This window comes from Anomaloglossus baeobatrachus, chromosome 1 (genome assembly GCF_048569485.1).
Source record: "Anomaloglossus baeobatrachus isolate aAnoBae1 chromosome 1, aAnoBae1.hap1, whole genome shotgun sequence".
Taxonomy (NCBI): Eukaryota; Metazoa; Chordata; class Amphibia; order Anura; family Aromobatidae; genus Anomaloglossus; species Anomaloglossus baeobatrachus.
Genome location: NC_134353.1, coordinates 359,460,258 through 359,479,807, shown reverse-complemented (window position 1 = coordinate 359,479,807; position 19,550 = coordinate 359,460,258). Strand labels below are relative to the sequence as shown.

Below are 19,550 nucleotides of genomic sequence, written 5' to 3'. Positions count from 1 at the left end.
CTACAGTGACGTGTACAGGAAGAGGATTCCTTCTGTTGGTAAACACAGAAGCATGAATCCTCCAGTTACCGTCACCGCTGCGTCCACCTCCCGTCCTGTGCATGTCAGCTCCGTGCGGTGCCATGTCTGGGCGGGAGGTGGAGGCAGCGGCGAAAACCAAAGTGAACAGTGAAAAAAAAAAAATGTCATATATACTCACCTGTCTGCAGGGTCCCGGTGCCATGCCCGCTCCCAGCCCCTGTCTCGGTCCCGCCGCTCTGGCTGTGTGCAGTCTCCCCGGGGCAGGACCTTGCTTGCAGGACCTGGTGGTGGATCACCTGATGCAGTCACCTGACGCATCAGCTGATCGTAGTCTCGCCGGCTTTTTCGCGCCCGGCCGGCTATCAGCTGATCCTGCCGTCAGGGAACTTCATCAGCTGATTACCGGCAGCTCCTGCAGCGATCGGACGGGATCAGACTCCTGTCCAATCGATCGCTGTAGGAGCTGCCGGTAATCAGCACAGCACATAAGTGAGTATTATTTTTTTTTTTTTCAGCTGATTGTATAACCGGCTTTTATACAATCAGCTGATGTGTGATGGGATTCAGGCACTTGAACCTGACACATCATCTGATCGCTTTGCCTTCCAGCAAACCGATCAGATGATATTGGATCCTGATTGGACGGCGCGGGACCCTGACCCAGGATTACTGCGGAGGGGGGTTCTTTATTTCAATAAAGATGGAGTCACTAATTGTGTTGTGTTTTATTTCTAATAAAAATATTTTTCTGTGTGTTGTTTTGTTTTTTTGTTTTTTTTTATCATTACTAGAAATTCATGGTGGCCATGTCTAATATTGGCGTGACACCATGAATTTCGGGCTTAGGGCTAGCTGATAATATACAGCTAGCCCTAACTCCATTATTACCTAGCTAGCCACCCGGCTTCAGGGCAGCTGGAAGAGTTGGATACAGCGCCAGAAGATGGCACTTCTATGAAAGCGCCATTTTCTGGGGTGGCTGCGGACTGCAATTCGCAGTGGGGGTGGCCAGAAATATTGGGCACCCTGCACTGTGGATTCCAATCCCCAGCTGCCTAGTTGTACCCGGCTGGACTCAAAAATTAGGCGAAGCCCACGTTATTTTTTTTTTTTAATTATTTCATGAAATTCATGAAATAATTAAAAAAAAAGGGCTTCTCTATATTTTTGGTTCCCAGCCGGGTACAAATAGGCAGCTGGGGGTTGGGGGCAGCCCGTACCTGCCTGCTGTACCCGGCTAGCATACAAAAATATGGCGAAGCCCATGTCATTTTTTTTTTCTTTTTGGGCAAAAAACTGCATACAGTCCTGGATGGAGGATGCTGAGCCTTGTAGTTCTGCAGCTGCTGTCTGCTCTCCTGCATACACTAGTGAATGGAGGATGCTGAGCCTTGTAGTTCTGCAGCTGCTGTCTGCTCTCCTGCATACAATGAACATTTTGAAGAAGGAAATGACATCAGATCTTTTTTTTTTTTTTTTTTTTTCATCAACAATCTTTAATGGCATTGTGCACTGATTAAAAACGCAGTGAGCAAAAACGCAGCAAAAAACGCACCAAATCGCGGCAAAAACGCATGCGTTTTTGCCGCGTTTTTTAGCTTCGGGTGCGTTTTTTGAGACAAAAACGCACATAAAAACGCAGCGTGAAAAAAACACCTAGTGCGCACATACCCTAAATCGGTCTTTTTGGAACTACAAATGGCCTACATCAACAACTCTAAATCCTGGTGGGAGGTCCAGTCACTGGAGCACTATATTAAACATAATATAGTGCCCAGGGGACTCAGGGTGAATATAATACCGGCAGAAAGAACTAGGACACCACAAATTGTTAAGAGGTGGGAGGAGGAATCACTGGCCTCTTCCCTTAGGTTTATGAATATACTATTGAAGGAGGAGCGGAGTACTTTGGAGATAACTCAAAAAAATCTACATACACTTAGAGAAGAGGCCCTAAAATTTAAAACGGACCCTGAGTTCCAGGCTAAGGAGCTGGCACTGCAGGCCACTATAGATACAGTGCCTACAAGTAGTATTCAACCCCCTGCAGATTTAGCAGGTTTACACATTCGGAATTAACTTGGCATTGTGACATTTGGACTGTAGATCAGCCTGGAAGTGTGAAATGCACTGCAGCAAAAAAGAATGTTATTTCTTTTTTTATTTTTTTTTTTAAATTGTGAAAAGTTTATTAAGAGGGTCATTTATTATTCAACCCCTCAAACCACAAGAATTCTGTTTGGTTCCCCTAAAGTATTAAGAAGTATTTCAGGCACAAAGAACAATGAGCTTCACATGTTTGGATTAATTATCTCTTTTTCCAGCCTTTTCTGACTAATTAAGACCCTTCCCAAACTTGTGAACAGCACTCATACTTGGTCAACATGGGAAAGACAAAGGAGCATTCCAACGCCATCAGAGACAAGATCGTGGAGGGTCACAAGGCTGGCAAGGGGTACAAAACCCTTTCCAAGGAGTTGGGCCTACCTGTCTCTACTGTTGGGAGCATCATCCGGAAGTGGAAGGCTTATGGAACTACTGTTAGCCTTCCACGGCCTGGACAGCCTTTGAAAGTTTCCACCCGTGCCGAGGCCAGGCTTGTCCAAAGAGTCAAGGCTAACCCAAGGACAACAAGGAATGAGCTCCGGGAAGATCTCATGGCAGTGGGGACATTGGTTTCACTCAATACCATAAGTAACGTACTCCACCGCAATGGTCTCCTTTCCAGACGAGCCCGTAAGGTACCTTTACTTTCAAAGCGTCATGTCCAGGCTCGTCTACAGTTTGTCTCAGAGTCCTCCAAGTGATCATGAGCAGACTGGTTCAAGGTTCTCTGGTCTGATGAGACCAAGATCACACACGTGACGTTTGGAGACTGGATGGCACTGCATACGACCCCAAGAATACCATCCCTACAGTCAAGCATGGTGGTGGCAGCATCATGCTGTGGGGCTGTTTCTCAGCCAAGGGGCCTGGCCATCTGGTCCGCATCCATGGGAAGATGGATAGCACGGCCTACCTGGAGATTTTGGCCAAGATCCTCCGCTCCTCCATCAAGGATCTTAAGATGGGTCGTCATTTCATCTTCCAACAAGACAACGACCCAAAGCACACAGCCAAGAAAACCAAGGCCTGGTTCAAGAGGGAAAAAAATCAAGCTGTTGCAGTGGCCTAGTCAGTCTCCTGACCTTAACCCAATTGAAAACTTGTGGAAGGAGCTCAAGATTAAAGTCCACATGAGTCACCCAAAGAACCTAGATAACTTGGAGAAGATCTGCATGGAGGAGTGGGCCAAGATAACTCCAGAGACCTGTGCCGGCCTGATCAGGTCTTATAAAAGACGATTATTAGCTGTAATTGCAAACAAGGGTTATTCCACAAAATATTAAACCTAGGGGTTGAATAATAATTGACCCACACTTTTATGTTGAAAATGTATTAAAATTTAACTGAGCAACATAACTTGTTGGTTTGTAAGATTTATGCATCTGTTAATAAATCCTGCTCTTGTTTGAAGTTTGCAGGCTCTAACTTATTTGCATCTTATCAAACCTGCTAAATCTGCAGGGGGTTGAATACTACTTGTAGGCACTGTAAATACCAACAAAATATAAAAAATCGTAAACATAGGCGGTTCATTAGAGATCTCGAGGACTTTAAACAAAAGAGAGCCTTTAATTGCCAGGAAGGAACTGGGGATATATCGTCCTCAGATTTTTCAGATTCAGAGAGTTGACCAAGGGATCCTAGACCAAGGGGCAATAGAAATAAGGGAGAGAGACAGAGAGGGGGAAGGAAGCGATGGGAGCAAACAGGAGGCAGGGACTATCAGGGACCCTCAGAATATCAGACCTCGGGAACAGCTGGACCGTCATCGTTATCCTTACCTTCCTTTGGACCCTCCCCCTATACCCCCACTCCGCAGACATCGGCACCAGCACCAGCCTCTTTTTTAGGGGCACAATACCCTTATATATTCAGGGAAAGACACCCCAGAAATGCGAGGAAGTGGTGAATAGACCTCAAAGGGAGGGACAACAGATCTATAACCTGTCTACATACAGACTTTCAAAAATGACAGAAAGTGTGTTGAACAGAGGTTTATCCTTTGTTCCCACTACACATTTTGATTCATTCACCTGGATTAAGGATATCGAACTTTTCCTGAGAAAGCTTAGATGGAGGAAGTTTTTTAGACATAGCGATTTGGCGGAGTGCCGTAGACTTGGGATCCCCCTGGATGATCTTGAGGATGTGAGACTGTTGGCAGGTCTGTCTGAAACAGATAATAATGCAAGTGGTATAGGCCCTTTTACCGATTTAAAATTGAAAAGTACAAGGATGCCTCCAGTGACGGACTGTAATAGTCTGGATATATTCTCGAAATTAGTGACAGATGAGATCCGGAAAAATTAAACCTATAATAAATAACTGTGAACCCAATCTGATGCCCTATGAAAAAGAAGCCCTTATTAACTTGGAGAAAAATCAATCGATAACAATAAAACCCTCAGACAAAGGGGGAAATGTTGTAGTCATGGATACAACAGACTATGTGAAAATGTGTTCCAAAATTTTGTCAGACAAAATCACTTATGCTATCCTCCCCTCAGACCCCACTAGGGTTTTTATGTCGGAATTAGAAAGCATAAGCTCAGAGGCCCTTGATAAATCCCTTTTATCTAGGGAGGAATACAATTTCCTTAATGACAAATTCCCAACCATAGCTACGTTTTACTCGACCCCCAAGATCCATAAAGGAATTCACCCCTTAAAAGGACGCCCAATTGTATCAGGTGTGGGTGCTCTGGGACAAAACCCGGGCATATACCTTGACAAAGTACTTCGCCCCTTTGTGATAACACAACCGTCATACATCAGAGACACTACAGATCTATTATGTAAACTAGATGGAATACATGTGGATGCCAATACCATTCTGGCATCAATTGATGTAGAGCAGCTTTATAGCTGCATACCACATGACAGGGGTTTAGAGGCGGTCAAATTTTATTTGGATGCAAGAGGGAATCAATATAGGGAACACAATACTTTTGTCATCCAACTCCTCACATTTGTGTTAACCCACAACTATTTTCTATTTTGTAACCAATTCTACCACCAGCTCAGGGGCACAGCGATGGGGAGCCCCTGTGCCTGATCTACGCTAACATGTTCCTGGGCTGGTGGGAGGATAGGTTGGTCTTTGGGGATGGGGATGTCATCTGGGGACCCCAGATTACATTCTGGGGTCGATACATAGATGTCATCCTCGTCCTCTGGACGGGGGATGCGAGATCCTTCCAGGAGTTTGTGGCTAGCCTTAACATCAACCAGTTGGGTCTAAACTTTACCTATGAGATAGGGGGGGGGACAGTCTGGCCTTCTTAGACACAAATAGTCAGGAATGATGATGGCACGTTGGGCACGAGCATTCACCGGAAACCTACAGCCACAAACAGTCTCCTGAGGTGGGAGAGTCATCATCCCCTGCCTTTACGTAGAGGCATTCCCAAAGGACAGTTTCTTCGTATTAGAAGGAACTGTTCATCCCTCAGTGAATTCAACAAGCAGGCAGAGCAACTCGGGGATCGGTTTCGAGCAACAGGATACCCTTCACACATCATCAAAACAGCCCTTAGGTCAGCACGGGACACTAACAGGCGAAACTTGCTGACCCCACGTGAGAGATCCACATCTGAGTCCATTACAAGACTCATAGGCTCGTATGACGATCAAAATGATAGAGTCATCGGCATTCTAAGACGCCATTGGGGGATATTACATGCAGACCCGGATCTGAAGGACTTTATCACTCCGTACCCAAGTGTCACCTATAGAAGGGGGAGAACGATAAAAGATATGGTGGTCCACAGTCATCTTGAGCCACAAAGAGGTGAGGGAACATGGCTGGATCGAAAGCCGATTGGCACGTTTAGATGTGGAATGTGTAGCTATTGCCCATATATAGATCAGACCAAAACTTTCTCTAACTTAACCACGGGTAGAATGTTCTACATAAATTGCTTTGAGAACTGCCGAACAGAGGGAGTGGTCTATAGATGTATGTGCCCGTGCCCAATGAGCTATATTGGCAAAACCAAACGCCAACTCAGTGTACGGATAGGGGAACACCTGGGGGACATAGTACACAAACGAGATACACCTATTGCCAGACATGTGATACAATGCCACCAGGGTAACCCGAAATCTATCCAATTTCAGGTGATTGAGGTCATCTCAAAATCTCCAAGAAAGGGCAATTGGGACAAAAAAATCTTGCAGCGGGAGGCCAAATGGACCTATCTGCTTGATACACTTAATCCCAGGGGCTTGAATGAAGTTCTCAGTTTTACCAGCTTTATTTAACAAGTGTCATTAATCCACGCTGTAATTACATATATATAAAAAGCTCCGAAATAATTGTATGCAGCAGATACACCCGATAATAGGGTCTTAAAATTGATAATGGTCCTCAGGTTGAGGAATTACATACTGAATTGCACTCCTCCTAACCCCTAATAACTGTAATCCCCATAGTCTGCATGACTCCTTGATCCATAAACATACAGTAAAGAATTGATACAATTCCCCCCTCCCCCCCTCCCCCCCAAAAAAAAACATGGATAGCCTTGGTATAGTTTAGAAACATACTAAGATCAGTTAATATGATATGATCTGGTCTTGGTAGAAAGGATGGTATATGTGACGTGATATGGTTCTAATTGGGGACTAATGGGGGCGTACATGCGATCCACAGTGGATACATGGTTAACACAGGCACCAGACAGAGCGCAGGTGCGTTCTATGGGAAATGCCTGCATATGTAACATATAGCAATCCGTTGGTGGGGGGTGGAACGCAAAGTGCGTCCCAGAAGGTTACCACCTACAGATGATGGAACTCAGGAAGTGCTTTGCAATACACAGCACTTCCTGGTTAAGGAGGTGGAACGCAAGTGCGTTACAGCATTTTACCGCCCACGGACTACGTATTAGTGGGCGGGCAGTCACTTGCATCAGTATGAATATTGTATCCAGCCCCGGCACTACCCATATTTGGCAGCGAGGGGCGGACCGCAGCGCTCCACGGGGATTACCTTGGATGATGAGGTCATTGCCCAGGGGGTGGACCCCGTGGAGTATGACTGCGTGTTAGCACCATACCGCCCAAACAAGGAGGAGGGAAATTTGAAACAGGAAACGCTGAATGATGATCAGCACGTGGGGGGTGGGATTACAAACCCCATAAATATCTTAATGTAGCAGGCGCAGCAGACTATTAGAGAACTGACATGGCATGGCATTATGAAGTCTGAAGACTTCCAAGAAATTTTGCAGCATAATGTAGGGCCCAGTTTGAGAAAGCTGGGTCTCCCTCAGAGGTCATGGGTCTTCCAGCAGGACAATGACCCAAAACACACTTCAAAAAGCACTAGAAAATGGTTTGATAGAAAGCACTGGAGACTACTAAAGTGGCCAGCAATGAGTCCAGACCTGAATCCCATAGAACACCTGTGGAGAGATCTCAAAATGGCAGTTTGGAGAAGGCATCCTTCAAATCTCAGGGACCTGGAGCAGTTTGCCAAAGAAGAATGGTCTAAAATTGCAGCAGAGCATTGTAAGAAACTCATTGATGGTTACCGGAAGCGGTTGTTCGCAGTTATTTTGGCTAAAGGTTGTGCAAACAAGTATTAGGCTAAGGGTGCCAATACTTTTGTCTGGCCCATTTTTGGAGTTTTGTGTGAAATGTGTGTGAAATGATCAATGATTTGATTTTTGTTTCATTCTTTTTTGTGTTTTTTCATTGCAAGCAAAATAAATGAAGATAATAATACCAAAGAATTTGTGATTGCAATCCTTTTCAAGAAGAAACTGAGTATTATCTGACAGAATTGCATAGAGTATAAATCAATATACACCGTACACTTTAGTGGTGGCAGCAGGTAGTCATCATGTCATCTTGTTAATCAATGTATATAGTATATACCGTAGAGGAATTCGATCTCGACATCAGATAGAATGAGCTTTGATTAATATTAGCACCATGATGAACCCTTTATATATTTATGGATTTTATCATGTTCAAAATATTAGTGATTATTGCATAAATATACACAACCACTCTATGCATTACCACATTTTGAAATTCCTTCCAGGAATATGACTGATCACATGAGCTGAAGGTTCCGTTAGCTACACAGGACGTGCAGCATCCATGCAGGTCTTGGTATCTTTTTCTCCTGCACCGCACTGATCACACAGATCAGTGAGGGTCCGGAAGAGAGAGAATAGGTCTTTCAGCGATCAGGAAGGATGCTATCAGCGTTCTCCTCCATCAGAATAAGCTGCCCCTAGAAGTGTTAGGGTATGTGCGCATGTTGCGTTCTCTGCAGTGCAGAAAAGAACGCACCCTCTGGCAGACTGGACACTGCATTTGTAAAAAAAAAAAAAATGCATCCACAATACATGCATTTTGGATGCTTTTTCCATGCATTTTGCATGCGTTTTGGATGCATTTTTGACAGTGCGTTCCCCCGGCAATTCAGCTTTGCTACATGCCGGCTGACAGCAGACACAGACAGTCGCGCGATGAGAATGAACTCTGGTGAACTTCACCCGACTTCATTGTAATACCGCGGCTCTATCTGTGTGTGGCGTCCTGATTAGCGGTCACCTGTGAAGGACTCACCGGTGACCGCTAATCCCCTGAGTGACTGAAGTGATCAGCGCTGCCGGCACTTAAGTTACCCGCGGCCAGCTGGAGTCCTCCACCCGAGACCGCAACTCACTTGTGACTTCATTGCTGATCGCGCGGCTCTCTTCAGTTGCTGCGTGGAGCTGACAGAGAATGGTCTGGTCTGTGACCGCTCGTCAGCTTCATGTAGCAGAGCTGAGAGCGTCGCGGGACCTCGTGTGGATTACGTCGGACCTGGAGGGGGTATTTGACAATTTTAATAAAGTGGTGAAAGGGGGTGTTTTTTTTGTCTTTTATTCCAAATAAAGGATTTTTTGGATGTGTGTTTATTTTCTTTAACTTACAGGTTAATCATGGAAGGTATCTCAGGGAGACGCCTGCCATGATTAACCTAGGACTTTATGGCAGCTATGGGCTGCTGCCATTAACTCCTTATTACCTCGATTGCCACCGCACCAGGGCAATTCGGGATGAGCCCGGTAGAGTCCCGGGACTGTGGAATCTAAAGGATGCGGCAATTCCAGGCGGCTGCTGGCTGATATTGTTAGGCTGGGGGGGCTCCGCATAATGTGGCGCTCCTCATCCTGAGAATACCAGCCTTCAGCCGTGTGGCTTTACCATGGCTGGTATCAAAATTGGGGGGGACCGCACATCCGCACGTCTTTTTTTTTTTAATTTATTTATTTACTTTACTGCACGATATAGACCCGCCCACCTGCGGCTGTGATTGGTTGCAGTGAGACAGCTGTCACTCAGCGTGGGGGCGTGTCTGACTGCAACCAATCATAGGCGCCAGTGGGTGGGGAAAGCAGGGAGTACCAGATTGAATAATGAGCGGCCGGCATTTTCAAAAGAGGAAAAGCCGCCGGAGCAGTGTGACAGCCGTGCAGCGCTGTGCCGGTGATCGGGGAGTATGAGAGAGGGGGAGAGACTGACCGACGGACAGAGGGGGACAGGCAGAGAGACCGACCGACAGAGAGAGACAGACAGAGCGACCAACTGACAGAGAAAGAGACCGACAGACAGGGAGGGAGATTCACCGACATCCACAGACAGAGATTGACCGACATTGACAGAGAGACTGAAAAGACCTGCGTTTTGCTTGTCAAAAAAGCATGCAGAACGCAACAAAGATGCAGTCCAAGTGCATTTTGGTTGCGTTTTGACCCACATCATTGATTTCAATGGGTGGAGAACGCTGCTACAACGCACAAAAGAAGTGACACGCTGCTTTTTTTTCCCGCAGCAATTTTGGGCATCCAAAACGCTGCGTTTACAAACACAGTGTGTGCATTGATTTTTCAGCTTTCTCATAGATTTTGCTGGGGAAGCTGAACGCATGCAATTTGGACTGAAAACGCTGCAGTTCAAAACGCAACGTTTCCTCGGGTAAAAAAATGCAACGTGCGCACATAGCCTAAGACACACACACACTTTTTAGCAAGATTTAATGTAATCTGAATGATATTGGAGCCAAAACGTACATTTGTTTACAATGCATTTTTGCCGTGTATGTTGTCACTGGTCAAAACCAAGAGTTTTACCATGCTGTGTTCTTTTGTGGTGCCTTTAGCACTGATAAGTAGTTGTCACACTGTTCCTTAATGTTTTAATATTCTTCCAGTTAACTTAATGCGCCTGACTGCCTTTTTAGAAGGAATATTGAGATGTCCTAAAGTACCTGGGGCCTAATAAACACTACTGATGGTGCCCAGTCCAAGAGATGGATGGATACTATTGGTGTAGATCACCTCATTACCGTATTTTAGAGGAAAATAGGAAAATAAAATTTTAAGCAAAAAATGTGGTCATGACACTGTTATGGGGCGAGGATCTGCTGCTTACACTGTTATGAGGGTAATGTCCCCAAATTCTCTGCCAAGGTACCCCATCCTGGTAATGATCCTCCTGCCTTGTATATGTACCCCATCCTGGTATATGCCCTTATCCTGCTATATACTGGCATCCTGCTATATACCCCCATCCTGATATATATTGCCATCCTGGTATATACCCCCATCCATCCTGCTATATACCCCCACCCATCCTGCTATATGGCATGTATCCTGTATCACAAAAAAAAAAAAATGTTTATACTCACCTTTCCTCGCTCCATGCAGCATCGCTCCTCCCCCTGTCTGTGGCGGCAGCAGCGCCGCTGATCTGTGTGGAGCCGTCACCGGTCACTTCCCTGCAGCATCGCTCGTCCTCCTCTCTGCCGATCAGCTGGCCTGCGTGGCTAGCGGCGCGCACAGTGATGACGTCATCGCTGTGCTCACCGCTCTCTTCACAGATCAGCTGTGCGGCAAACAGGAGGACATCGCGAAGCTGCAGGGAAGTGACCGGTGAGTGTACCGTACTTATTCACTGCCCCCCACGCTGATGATGACACGCGGGGAGCAGTGAATACAGCCGCACATGATTACTCCAGGCTGTAGTTGCCATGGGTGATCACGGCCGGCTGTTTACTATGCATGCACCCCCCACCCCACCCACCTGTCAGCGCCGGCTTTAGCGATGAGAGATAATGGGCGGGATGATGGGCATGCATATGTAATGAGCGGGACCACGTGGTCACGGCAGGCTGCTACAGCCTGCTCGTGCCGCCGATGACCCACTCCACCGCACCACCCTCATTCCCGGCCGCAGCCCTATATTCAGACCAGAAGACGCACCCCCCCTTTCCCCCAACATTTGGGGGAAAAAAGTGCGTCTTATGGTCCGAAAAATACGGTATGTACTCGTTACTTCTAAAATAATGAAGTAATTTAGTTGATGCAAATCATAAAATGGAAGTTTCGGAAATACATATTACACATGTTATTAAATAGGCAGACCTCACAAGTACAAGTTCGTTGCTAAACTTTCCATCTACTTTGTCTAAATTAGGAGCAAATTGATTGACCTGGACTCTGATATGGTAAGTGGCGATAACCCATGGGGGCCCTAGAGTGTCAGAGCTTGGAAGCGGGGGTGGCCCTTGTACGCACGAGAACCCTCCGTGGGTGGAGTGGGGGAGGCCCTTGAAGCACGGGGCCCCCCATGGGTTGTTCTCTGCAGCACAGAGTATTTGAGGAGAGCCATCAGATTCAGTGAATCTGACCCCTGTTCCTTCCTCTCTCGCAGCGTAATGGTTGGGATCCCAACAAGATGTTCAACTTCAATGAGGACAACAACGGGGTGAACAGCCTGTCCTCATACACGTGAGTGATGATCCTTGTGCCAGTGGCTCTCGTCACCCTCGGTGAAGCTACTTTGTTCCTTCATCTTTTTTTTTTTTTTTTAAACATTACATTTTTATTAGAATTTTGAATTTCTTCTGCTTCAGTTTAGTAGTGTCCAGAAATTGACTTTCTTCCCTTTGTCGTCCGTTGCAGATAAGTTCACGGATTCGCCCATCGCCATAAACTCCAAGGTGAACGGGGAACACAATGACAAGGTGCTAATGCACTAGGACGGAGGAGAAAGCAGCAGCGTCGACTATGACCTGGACTCTGATATGGTAAGTGCTCCGTAAGCCGGAATAACCCATCGAGACCCCCGAGTGTCAGATCTTGGGAGCGGGGGTGGCCATTGACGAACAGGGCCCCTCCATGGGCGGCGTGGGGAGCGGTGGTGGCCCTTGACGAACGGGGCCCCTCGGTGGGTGGCGCAGGGAGCGTGGGTGGCCCTTGACCAACAGAGCTCCTCCGTGGGTGACGCGGGGATGGCCCTTGACGAACGGGGCCCCTCTATGGGTGGCGCGTGGGAGGCCCTTGACGCACAGGGCCCCCCATGCGTTGTGCTCTGCAGCATAAATAAGTGCTCCATAAGCCAGGATAACCCATCGGGACCCCCGAGTGTCAGAGCTTGGGTGGCCCTTGACGAACGGGGCCCCTCCGTGGGTTGTGCTCTGCAGCATAAGTAAGTGCTCCATAAGCCGGGATAACCCATCGGGACCCCTGAGTGCCAGAGCTTGGGAGTGGCCCTTGACGAACGGGGCCCCTCAGTGGGTGGCCCTTGACGAACGGGGCCCGTCCGTGGGTTGTGCTCTGCAGTATAAGTGCTCCATATGCCGAGATAACCCATTTGGACCCCCGAGTGTCAGAGCTTGGGAACGGGAGTGGCCCTTGACAAACAGGGCCCCTTCGTGGGTGGCGTGGGGAACGGGGGTGACCGTTGACGAACGGGGCCCCTCCGTGGCTGGCGCGGGGGAGGCCCTTGATGCACGGGGCCCCCCATGGGCTGTGTTCTGCAGCATAAGTAAGTGCTCCATAAGCCAGGATAACCCATCGGGACCCCTGAGTGTCAGAGCTTGGGAGTGAGGGTGGCGCGGGGGTGGCCCTTGACAAACGGGGCCCCTCGGTGGGTGGCTCTCTGCAGCATAAGTGCGTGCTCCATAAGCCGGGATAACCCATCGAGACCCCCGAGTGTCAGAGCTTGGGAGCGGGGGTGGCCCTTGACGAACGGGGCCCCTCGGTGGGTGGCCCTTGACCAACAGAGCTCCTCCGTGGGTGACGCGGGGAGCGGGGGTGGCCCGTAACGAACTGGGCCCCTCCGTGGGTGGCGCATGGGGGGCCCTTGTCGCACGGGGCCCCCCATGGGTTGTGCTCTGCAGCATAAGTGCTCCATAAGCCGGGATAACCCATAGTGACCCCCGAGTATATAAGAGCTTGGGAGCGGGGGTGGCCCTTGACGAACAGAGCCTCTCCGTGGGTGGAGCGGGGGTGGCCCTTGACTAACAAGGCCCCTCCGTGGGTGGTGCGGGGATGGCCCTTGACGCACGGGGCCCCCCATGGGTTATTTTTTGCAGTATAAGTAAGTGCTCCATAAGCCGAGTTAACCCATCGGGACGCCCCCGAGTGTCAGAGCTTGGGAGCGGGGGTGGCCCTTGACGAACGGGGCCCCTCCGTGGGTGGCGCAGGGTTGGCCCTTGACGAACGGGGCCCCTCTGTGCGTGGCCCTTGATGAACGGTTCTCCGTGTGTGGCGCAGGGAGCGGGGGTGGCCCTTGACGAACGGAGCCCCTCTGTGGGTGGCAAGGGGAAGGCCCTTGACGCACGGGGCCCTCCATGGGTTGTGCTCTGCATCATAAGCGCTCCATAAGCCGGGATAACCCATCGGGACCCCCGAGTTTGAGCTTGGGAGCGGGGGTGGGCCTTGACGAACGGGACCCCTCTGTGGGTGGCGCAGGGAGCGGGGGTGGCCCTTGACGAACAGGGCCCCTCCGTCGGTGGCGCGGGGGTGGCCCTTGACGAACAGGGCCCCTCCGTCGGTGGCGCGGGGAGCAGGGGTGGCCCTTGACGAACAGGGTCCCTCCGTCGGTGGCGCGGTGGTGGCCCTTGACGAACAGGGCCCCTCTGTGGGTGGCGCGGGGGTGGCCCTTGACGATGAACAGGGCCCGTCGGTGGCGCAGGGAGCGGGGGTGGCTTTTGATGAACAGGGCCCCTCCATGGGTGGTGCAGGGAGCGGGGGTGGCCCTTGACGAACAGGGCCCCTCCGTCGGTGGCGCGGAAGTGGCCCTTGACGAACAGGGCGACTCCGTGGGTGGCGAGGGGAAGGCCCTTGACGCACGGGGCCCCCCATGGGTTATTCTTTGCAGCATGAGTAAGTGCTCCATAAGCCGAGAGAACCCATCGGGACCCCCAAGTGTCAGAACTTGGGAGCGGGGGTGGCCCTTGACGAACAGGGCCCCTCCGTGGGTGGCGCGGGGAGCAGGGGTGGCTCTTGACAAACAAGGCCCCTCCGTGGGTGGCGCGGGGAGCGGGGGTGGCCCTTGACGAACAGGGCCCCTCCACGGGTGGTGCGGGGAGCGGGGGTGGCCTTTGACGAACGGGGCCCCTCCACGGGTGGCGCAGGGGTGGCCCTTGACGAACGGGCCCCTCCACGGGTGGTGCAGGGAGCGGGGGTGGCCCTTGACGAACAGGGTCCCTACGTCAGTGGCGCGGGGGTGGCCCTTGACGAACAAGGCTCCTTCGTGGGTGGCGCGGGGAGTGGGGGTGGCCCTTGACGCACGGGGCCCCCCACGGGTTGTTCTCTGCAGCATAGAGTGTTTGACGAGAGCCATCAGATTCAGTAAATCTGACCCCTCCTGTTAACCTGCATCCATCGTAGCATGTGCGGGCAGTGAGAACAGAAGTTCAGCTGACTCCCGATCAGCTGACTGCAGTGGCGGCAGATAAATTCTGTGTCCTGCTGCATCCATCGCAGCAGCCATAAAAAGTAGAAGTAGAAGTATCCAGTAAAACAACAATTGCGGTTGCATGCGTTGCACATTCAATCCACATGATCCGGTCATATGCGGTTTGCATTTTTTTTTGCCCTTAGGCAATAAAAACGCTTAAAGGGAACCTGTCATCAGAAATTTAGCTATAAACCTAAAAGTTCCCCCCTCTGCAACTCCTGGGCTGCATTCTAGGAAGCTTCTTATAGTTTTTGTGGTCCCTTTTATTCCAAAATAAATACTTTACAAACTTGTACCTTTTCGTATGCAAATTTCTTTAATCTTCCATGGGGGCGGGCTGCCTGATGTACGTTGCTGTCCTCCTGCCGATTTACGCCGCCCCCGAACGCTGGATTTCAAACCTCAGGACGCCGCCCCTGGGCGCCCGTGGTTCACTTTAAGTTAAAGTAGCCTGCAAAATGCATGCCACACGGATGATACGGACGACACACAGAGACTAGGCAAGAGGGGGAAAAAGCAAATCTCATGACCCCATCATTTTTTTTCCCCAATTATTCATTTTTTTCACATGTTGCACTGCCTAATCATAATTTCTGTGTACACACACACACACACACACACACACACACACACACACACACCCTATATGAGAACAAGCAGAAGATAGACGCTTTCTTCCCCTGGTTGTGCAGAGCTTGGAACTGCTGCTGTCACTGTTGTGATCTCCGTCAGTGCTTCCATAACATGCTGACACAGTGAAGAGAGAAGGGAGGAGCTGAGTGGAGTGCTGAGTGGGTGTGTTCGATACAGTCCTACAGCCCACGCAAAGAATCATGGAAGTTGTAGGAACTGAACCCAGAAATTCAGGAGAGAGAATTAACCCCATCAGAGCTGGAGCTAGCAATGAGGATGTGCTGCTAGAGCTGAAATAACAACAGTTGTGTGGAGAGGCACATAATAGCAAGATTTAGGAGAGAAAAAAAAGTTTTGTAAATGGACAACCTTTTTAACTTGCCCGTAAAACGTGAGCAGTGTTCAAATCTGCTGACCTGAACTAGCAGTCTCATTAGGCATATTTAGAGTAGTTCACACAGCTCAGAGAACCTGGCTGTAGGGTAGTTATTCCAATCAGAGCACGGTCTATGTTTTCATGGACATGTCATCCAAGCCCTAGTATGTTAAATTGTATTTGACAGTTTGATATGACTCATAGTACACGAAATGTGCTCAGATCGGAATAGACGGCCCAACTGCCAGGTCCCCTAACTTGAGATAAATTTGATGGTTTTAATTTTTCAGGAGAACATAACATTTCTGAAAAAAAGTGATGACATACATCACGCTATGCATGCATTTTTTATGTTGCTAATCTGGGGTAGACACGCATACATCTGAAGACAAGAAAACTGACAACTTCGAATTGGTTACATTTTTTAAATATATTTTCCCATGTTAAAAATGATGAAAGGACCTTAGCAAATTGATCATTTGTATTCATATTCATTCAGAAGTTTAAAAAACAAAAAAAAAAAAAAAATGTAATGTATAGTTGGACATAAAATATTCACATTAGCTGTGTATTGCCTAAGAAAAAAAACAAAACACAATCGCAAACACAATTCAATACTATTGTCATCTATAAAAAAAAAAAAAAAAAAAAGTCTCTTTCCACAAGACCAGATGGTTTTCTTATTATGGCTTCCAGAGTTTTAGAAGGCCATCTTCACTGTAGGTACCAATCAAGTTTTGGTGAGGATGATGGGCAATTCCAATGACATCTTTCTCATGCACCTAGACAAGAAAAGAACAATGTCACGAAAACGTAAATTATTGCCAAAATCATACATTGGGGGGAGGGTGTGTTGCAGTATAGTCTACAATATGCGTGGGCAATTCATTTTCATGAGGGGCCAAAAGAGACCATGACTGTTGTGGAGGGCCGAATCAATAAAACTGAGGTTAATTTTGCTCATTATCCCCTTCACTACCTTGCGATTTTTTTGGTTTTGCATATTCAATTTCCCTTCCCCTTACTCCAAGAGCAATATTTTTTTATTTTTCTGTCCCCATAGCAGTACAAGGGAGAGCTTATTTTTTTGCAACTTTGGCTGAAATTTTTACTGATATTAGTTTCGGGTAGATACGATATTTTGATCGCCTGTTATTGCATTTCATTGCAATGTTCCGGTGGCCAAAAAGAAATTTTTGCTGGTTATATTTTTTTCTCATTACGCCCTTTACTGATCCAATTACTTAATTTTATATTTTGATAGATCAGACTTTAATAAACGCAACAATACTAAATATGGGTATATGTTTTTATTTTCAATATGACAAAAGAGGTGCAAATTGAACTTGTGTTCTCTTTTCATGTTTTTTTTTTTTTTTTTTTTTAAACTTTTACTGTATTTACTAATCCCCTTAGGAGACTTGAAGCTGCGATCGTCCGATCGCTTGTGCTATACAGAGCAGTGCATCAGCAATGCTATGTATAGATAAAAATCACAATCTCCTTTGAACGCTGGCTCGCAGCTTCTGTCTTTTATATCAATCAATAAACACTAGTGACTTTGTGACATTGGAACCCATGCATGGCCATGCCATCACATTGCCTCCACCATGTTTTACAGAGGATATGGTGTGCTTTGGATCATGAGTTGTTCCAAGTCTTCTCCATAGTTTCTTCTGCCCTTCCCTCTGTTACAGGTTGATCTTCGTTTCATCTGTTCAAAGAATGCTATTCATGAACTGGGCTCAATTTTTTTTTTAGATTTTTTATTTTGGCAAAGACTAATCTGGCATTTCTATTTTTAAGGCTGATTAGAGGTTTGCACCTTGTGGTGGACACTCTGTATTTGCTCCCATGAAGTCTTCTCTTTATAGTAGACTAAGGGGCACTTTGCACACTACGACATCGCAGGTGCGATGTCGGTGGGGTCAAGTCGAAAGTGACGCACATCTGGCGTTGCTCTCGACATCGTAGTGTGTAAATTCTTTATGATACGATTAACGAGCGCAAAAGCGTCGTAATCATATCATTGGTGTAGCCTCGGTCATTTCCATTAATTGGGAAATACCAATGTTACGATGTTGTTCCTCGTTCCTGCAGCAGCACACAACGCTGTGTGTGAAGCCGCAGGAGCGAGGAACATCTCCTACCTGTGTCCTGCGGCTCACGCCGGCTATGCGGAAGGAAGGAGGTGGGCGGGATGTTTACGTCTCGCTCATCTCTGCTTCTATTGGCCGACTGCCGTGTGACATCGCTATGACGCCGCACGACCCGCCCCCTTAATAAGGAGGCGGTTCGCCGGCCAGAGCGACGACGCAGGGCAGGTGAGTGCATGTGAAGCTGCCGTAGCGATAATGTTCGCTACGGCAGCTATCACCATGATAGCGCAGCTGCGACGGGGGCGGGGACTATCGCGCACGGCATCGCAGCATCGGCTTGTGATGTCGTAGTGTGCAAAGTGCCCCTTAGATACAGAAACACCTACTTCTTGGAGAGTGTTCTTCACTTGGGTGGATGTTGTGAAGAGGTTTTTCTTCACCATGGAAAGGATTCTGCAATCATCCACCACTGTTGTCTTCTGTGGTTGTTCAGGCCATTTTGCGTGCCCAAACTCACCACTGCGCTATTTTTTGCAGAATGTACCAAGTTATTGATTTGACCACCCCTAACATTTCTGCTCTTTGATGGATTTCTTTTTTTTTGTCGCCTAATGATGGTCTGCTTCTCTTCCATTGAGAGCTCCTTTAACCATATGTTGTGGGTTCACAGCAGCAGCTTCCAAATGCAAATGCCAATCCTGGAATCAGCTCCAGACTTTTTGCCACTTTAATTAATTGATGATGGATTAATTAAAGAGAATAGCTCAAGCAGCCCATTAAAGGGGTGGTTCACCCATTTTTTTATTTTCTCAATGAGTGTTACTTACTATTATAGGAGTTTTCTCCATTGGCTTCTATTTCCAGTTCTAGCACTGAGCGGCGCTATCCTGCATGCTCAGTGCCAGTCACATGACCCCCTGGTGCTGCGGCCGCTAGTATCCTCTTAGGTCTCGTCAATTCCGGGCTCTCAAACTTAACGGGTACGTCAGAGGATGCTGGCGCCACTCACACTGATTGACTGGGCTGTGGCGGGGACTATCGCACGTCACAGCCCAGCCTCGAGGGGAGGATCCGGAGAGCTTTAGTGTGGAGCGGTGAAGACAGAGCGCGCCGCTTACCATCGGTCAGCTGTGGGAGGTACGGGGCACCAGTGTGGAGTGCAGAGGGGGGTTTCTTCAGCTGAAATCCCCCCTGTCACGTAAGTATGTGATCACACTATCCGCCCGCTGTGCTCAGCTGTCACGAAAGCCTGCGGTGTCGGCAGTGTGATCATGTGCTCCTACAAGCAAGCACAGGTGACCGGATGCTGCATGGGACCAATCTGCTCCACTCTGTCACCTGCATAACAAGTCCCAGAGTGGAGACCCTGACATGCTCTGCTCTGACACATAGTGTGCTACATGTCACTAACTGTCTCCACTCTGGGACTTGTTGTGCAGGTGACCGGATGATACATGTCACTAACTGTCTCCACTCGGTGACTTCTGCTGCATAGTAGCAATTTTCTCCACTCTCCCCTGCACAACAAGTCCCAGAGTGGAGACAGTTGGTGACATGCTCTG

General features: G+C 48.3%; 1 protein-coding gene across 1 annotated transcript in view; it reads right to left on the bottom strand.

Moving 5' to 3' along the window:
- Positions 1–16,300: 16,300 nt before the first annotated feature.
- The window catches only part of SMU1 (SMU1 DNA replication regulator and spliceosomal factor), a 67,409-nt gene continuing 64,159 nt past the window's right edge, over positions 16,301–19,550 (bottom strand). Inside the window, exon 12 of the mRNA XM_075337789.1 lies at positions 16,301–16,671. Coding sequence (XP_075193904.1) covers positions 16,573–16,671 — 99 coding nt within the window. The 3' untranslated portion in view covers positions 16,301–16,572. The remainder of the gene's footprint in view (positions 16,672–19,550) is intronic.